This window comes from Kryptolebias marmoratus, linkage group LG1 (assembly GCF_001649575.2).
Source record: "Kryptolebias marmoratus isolate JLee-2015 linkage group LG1, ASM164957v2, whole genome shotgun sequence".
NCBI lineage: Eukaryota > Metazoa > Chordata > Actinopteri > Cyprinodontiformes > Rivulidae > Kryptolebias > Kryptolebias marmoratus.
This window is the reverse complement of record NC_051430.1, coordinates 31,521,683-31,527,084: the sequence shown is the minus strand read 5'-3', so window position 1 is coordinate 31,527,084 and position 5,402 is coordinate 31,521,683. Positions and strand designations below refer to the sequence as shown.

The 5,402-nt window shown below is 47.8% G+C and overlaps 1 protein-coding gene across 1 annotated transcript; it reads left to right on the top strand.

The window, feature by feature from the left end:
- Positions 1–226: 226 nt before the first annotated feature.
- On the top strand, positions 227–4,529 carry LOC108245866 (peptidyl-prolyl cis-trans isomerase C). The gene is made up of 6 exons (XM_017433102.3): positions 227–455; positions 1,035–1,148; positions 1,456–1,549; positions 2,068–2,135; positions 2,293–2,409; positions 3,351–4,529. Exons 1-6 carry the CDS (start codon positions 351–353, stop codon positions 3,477–3,479), a joined length of 627 nt encoding a protein of 208 aa, XP_017288591.1. The 5' UTR covers positions 227–350; the 3' UTR covers positions 3,480–4,529.
- Positions 4,530–5,402: the final 873 nt, after the last annotated feature.

Below are 5,402 nucleotides of genomic sequence, written 5' to 3'. Positions count from 1 at the left end.
CGTATTTTTACCTCCTGAGTACCACCTGTGGTATTTGTACCACAGTTTGAGACCCACGGCTCGAGACAACAGAACAAAACAGAATAAAAACTGTAAACGGTAACAGACTCTTTGAAAGTAGCAGAAAATGATGAATTTAAACTAATATTTATAAAATCCTGACCCCCTCCCCTCGCACAGGAGGGCGAGGCTTCGGCCCAGCCCCCGCCCTCCGGGGGGAGTGGCTTAGTGACGTCTCCGGGTTTGGAGCTCCGTCTCCCGGGTCTCGTCCCGGCTCTGGTTCGCCGTTTCCCCGCCGCTGCGGTGCTTCCAGCCGGGGCCTGCAGCCGCCGCCTCCCCCGGAGGTGAGGATGGAGCTCCGGACGGTCCTCCCGGGCCTGCTGCTCCTCTCTGCCGCCTGCCTGCAGCCGGTTTCCGGCGTGTTTTCCCGGAAAGGACCGAAGGTCACCGAGAAGGTGGGCGACGAAGGAAATGTCCGCATTTTATCTGCATGAACTCGAACTGAGCTGCTCCGCGCGCGGCACGCGACGTGCACGCTGCAGGCGCGTGCGGCGGCGGTGCGCACGAACACACGAACACGCGTACATGCAGGTCATTTAAACGAGGGGGGGGTGGGTCTCTGCACGTTGTCAGATTCTTCCAGAACATGTGGGGCAGCACGCACGCGCGCACATCTGTACACGTGTCACTCAGACGCGCGCAGCGTGTTTTCCCGCCGTTCGCTCAGATTAAGACTGAAGATGTGCAGAAAAAATAAGTTTACTGTGAAAACAGGTGCTTTTATTCTGAAAGGTCTGACGGAACAGTTTATTTTTGACCAGATAAATACAAACATTTAGAAGCTGTGATGGTGGAGCTGTGTGATAGTCAGTGTCTTACCTGCAGCAGACAGCAGTCAGCAGTCAGAGGATCTGAGTCCGGAGAATCAGGGAGAACCCGCAGGCTGAAATGTTAGGAGCTGCTTTTAGTTTTTATCAGTCGAACAACAAACTCTGGAAGCAGGTGTCCAGGTGATCTACCTGTTCTGTGTCCAGGTGTTTTTTGACATCACCGTGGGGGGACACGAGGTGGGTCGGATCGTCATCGGTCTCTTTGGAGACGTCGTCCCCCTGACTGTGAACAACTTTGTGTCTCTGGCAGCTGGAGAGGTAAGATAGAAGAAATTACTGGAAGTTTTCTGATTTCCTTCTGTTGGACTTTTTCTGACACTTTGAGATGTCTTCTCTCTGCCTCGTCTTCTCGGTGCACGTCCAGATGGTTCCTGTCCTGTAGGTTCTCAGAGATGATGGAAATGTTGACACGTTGATCCTCAGCTCTGTGCTGATTAGCAGAAACATTTCCAGTTCACTCTGAAAACTAAAGTAAAGTTTAGTTCATTTAGGTCCAAACGGTTCTGCAGACAGGAAGTGTGAGACATTGTCCTGCTCACAGTCGTCTTCATGTCCGTCTCTGCAGAAAGGTTATGGCTACAAGGGGACAAAGTTCCACCGAGTCATCAAAGATTTTATGATCCAAGGAGGAGATTTCACCGCTGGAGACGGAACCGGAGGTGAGACGGCAGCTCGAACCCACCTTTTACTCATTTACAAGAGGACAGGTGGACTTTAGGAGGACAGGTGGGTTTTAGGAGGACAGGTGGATTTTAGGAGGACAGGTGGGTTTTAGGAGGACAGGTGGATTTTAGGAGGACAGGTGGGTTTTAGGAGGACAGGTGGATTTTAGGAGGACAGGTGGATTTAGGAAGACAGGTGGATTTTAGGAGGACAGGTGGATTTAGGAGGACAAGTGGGTTTTAGGAGGACAGGTGGATTTTAGGAGGACAGGTGGATTTAAGGAGGACAGGTGGATTTTAGGAGGACAGGTGGGTTTTAGGAGGACAGCTGGATTTAAGGAGGACAGGTGGATTTAGGAAGACAGGTGGATTTTAGGAGGACAGGTGGATTTAAGGAGGACAGGTGGATTTAGGAAGACAGGTGGATTTTAGAAGGACACAAACCCAATCAGATGGTCTCACCTGCTGCTCATCCAGACCTGAACCCAGCTGAGGAAAGTTCTGATTCTGTTCAGGTCACAGCATCTATGGAGCGACTTTCACTGACGAGAACTTCCAGCTGAAGCATCTGGGAGCAGGCTGGGTGAGCGCATACACATACACACACACACACACACACACACTCACACACACGCACACGCACACACACACACACACACACCCTCAGACAGGACTCTAACAGAAAGAAGACATACAGATGTCCCTCCTGACGTGGGTGTCTCTCTGTGTTTGTGGACCAGGTGAGCATGGCCAACGCCGGTCCGGACACAAACGGCTCTCAGTTCTTCATCCTGGCCACCAAAGCGCCCTGGTTGGACGGGAAGCATGTGGTCTTTGGTAAAGTTCTGGACGGGATGGTGAGTGGTACCTCATACTTTGGGCCCGTTTGGAAACAAACTGTGTCCTTCAGTATTTATGGGACTAATGAAGTCAGGGACCAGCAGGGACCAACTAAGACCAGCAGGGACCAGCTAAGACCAGCAGGGACCAACAGGGACCAGCTAAGACCAGCAGGGACCAACAGGGACCAGCTAAGACCAGCAGGGACCAACAGGGACCAACAGGGACCAGCAGGGACCAGCAGGGACCAGCTAAGACCAGCATGTCTCTGAGTCTGCACAACGACACAAATGATATCAGAGACATAAAAACATTCAAAATGACTTCAAAAGACTGAAAACAAGCTCTAAGAGACAGGGACACCCAGAGAGAGACATGGACACCCAGGGAGAGACAGGGACACCCAGAGAGAGACATGGACACCCAGGGAGAGACAGGGACACCCAGAGAGAGACAGGGACACCCAGAGAGAGACAGGGACACCCAGAGAGAGAGGGACACCCAGAGAGAGACACAGGGACACCCAGGGAGAGAGACAGGGACACCCAGAGAGAGACAGGGACACCCAGAAAGAGACAGAGGGAGACGGGGACACCCAGAGAGAGACAGGGACACCCAGAAAGAGACAGAGGGAGACGGGGACACCAAGAGAGAGACAGGGACACCCAGAAAGAGACAGAGGGAGACGGGGACACCCAGAGAGAGACAGGGACACCCAGAAAGAGACAGAGGGAGACGGGGACACCCAGAGAGAAAGGGACACCCACAGAGACACCCAGAGACACAGGGACACCCAGAGAGAGACAGGGACACCTCTTCCTCCTCAGTCGTGTTTAGAAACATGAGGCTGTTTGGGTTCAGATGGTTTTCCTGAATCTGTGACCTTTGACCTGAACCTAAAATAAAGGACATCCTGACTGAGGTGTTTCTGGTGTTGACTGCCCGTCTCCGTCGGCAGGCCGTGGTCCACACCATCGAGCTGCAGGACACCGACGACAGGAACCTGCCGTACAGCGAGTGCGTGGTCGTGAACAGCGGCAGGATTCCCGTCAAGGAGCCCTTCGTGGTGGAGGTGGAGGGCTGGTAGGGTCTGAGCCGCGGAGGCCATCTTTAAACTGTGCCAAGGTCCCGTCTTCCTTACAGTCCGTCAGCACCGCTGCTCGGTTACCATGGTTACCATGGCTACTCTGGTTATCCTGGTTGCCATGGTTAACCTGGTTACTCTGGTTACATTGGTTACCATGGCTACAATGGTTACCCTGGTTAACCTGGTTACTCTGGTTACCATGGTTATCCTGGTTACCCTGGTTACATTGGTTACTATGGCTACAATGGTTACCCTGGTTGCCCTGATTATCCTGGTTACCATGGTTATCCCGGTTACCCTGGTTGCCATGGTTATCCTGGTTACATTGGTTACCCTGGTTACTATGGTTACCCAGTTTACACTGGTTACCATGGCTATCCTGGTTACATTGGTTACCATAGTTCACCTGGTTACCATAGTTATCCTGGTTACCATGGTTATCCTGGTTATCTGGTTACCATGGTTATCAGTTAGTCGTATTAAATAAATTTATTTTCTACGGTTTAAGCCAAAGAAGCGTTTAAAGCTCAGCCATGGAAGCCAGTTAACCTAACTACCACCCAGCTGCTAACACGAGTTCATAAGTTACTTTAACTAACCACCAAAGGATTATCCAGATATTGAAGTGCATGCTAACAGTAAAGATGGGTTAACTAACCAAACTAACCAGTGAAACCACTGCTGCATGCTGGTGCAAAGAGATGATCTGTTTGTAGAAGCGTATCTGAGTTCATATCGAAGCAGATCTGACAGACGGAGCCTGGTTCCATCATCTGTTAATCTCTACTTTTACCTGTTAAAGCTGTGAAACGGAAATCTTCCTCTCAGTGCCAAACATCTGCATTTTATCTGAGCGTTTTCATCATTTTATTATTAAAAGTTTCTGATGTTTCCTCAGATCCTGTAAAAGTTTGATTTGGACTGTTAACATTAAAATGTGTTTTTTCTCCTCATGATGACGTTTATGCAGATTTTAACTTCACAAGTTCTGTTTTCATCAGACAGATGTGCCAACAGCTGTTTTCTACAATAAATCTGATTATACTGTAATTATTCTGACGTCTGTTTTTCTCTGAGCTGCGGCTGCTGGGGACCAGTTAGAGACAAAAACACTAATTTTTTAACTTTAACGGACATTTAGTGGAATCTACTGCTGGTAAAATCAACAACCAGCTCCGGTTCACAGAAACTAAAGACCGAACGGTTTGAGACGCCTCTGATCGTTTGAAGAGATCTGCGACGAGAGGAAAACGTTCATAGATCAGTGAAGAGGATTTTATCTGATGATTAATTTAAACTGATAATTAAATTAGCTGTTAATAAGGTTTATAATAATCTGATCATCAAATAAAGTGATGGAGTTAACTTCTATAAATATTTAGGTTTGACTTAAAACATTTTTACTGACAGAAGAAGAGGAATAAAAACTGAACTGAACGAAAATGATCTTTATACTGATAAACATGAATGAATGAATGAAAAGATCTGGAGCAGCTCGTAACTCATCTTCATCAAATAATTCATCTTTATAATTAGTTTTTACTTCCTGGTAATATTCACCAACAACATAAAGTCTTTACTTTATGTTGACTTCTTCCTAAATAAATAATTTACAGAGTTTCTTGTAAAAAGAATTATGTTCTTCATCAGTTCTTTGTTTAACAGCAGAAGTCAGAAAATATCCAAATGTTATGTTCCAGAAGATTCTTATAATCAGACATGAATCAGATTTACAGATCAGAGATCTGCTCTGAAGCTTCGGTTCAACTTCTCCTAAAATCACAACAAGACGTTTCCTGAAAGTCGAGACAAGTTCAAACCTCAGATTCTGACAGAATCCAATCATTTCTGTAGCCAATCAGCAGCTCTGTTGTTGTTTGTTTGTTCGCAGCACCACAACACAAACAGACATTCAAACGGAAA

Bases quoted from the DNA above. Each gene is read 5' to 3' on its own strand.
- LOC108245866 (XM_017433102.3), top strand. From the start codon at position 351: ATGGAGCTCCGGACGGTCCTCCCGGGCCTGCTGCTCCTCTCTGCCGCC. The intron at 2,136-2,292 runs GTGAGCGCATAC...TTTGTGGACCAG, and splicing joins AGCATCTGGGAGCAGGCTGG to GTGAGCATGGCCAACGCCGG. The intron at 2,410-3,350 runs GTGAGTGGTACC...CTCCGTCGGCAG, and splicing joins GTAAAGTTCTGGACGGGATG to GCCGTGGTCCACACCATCGA.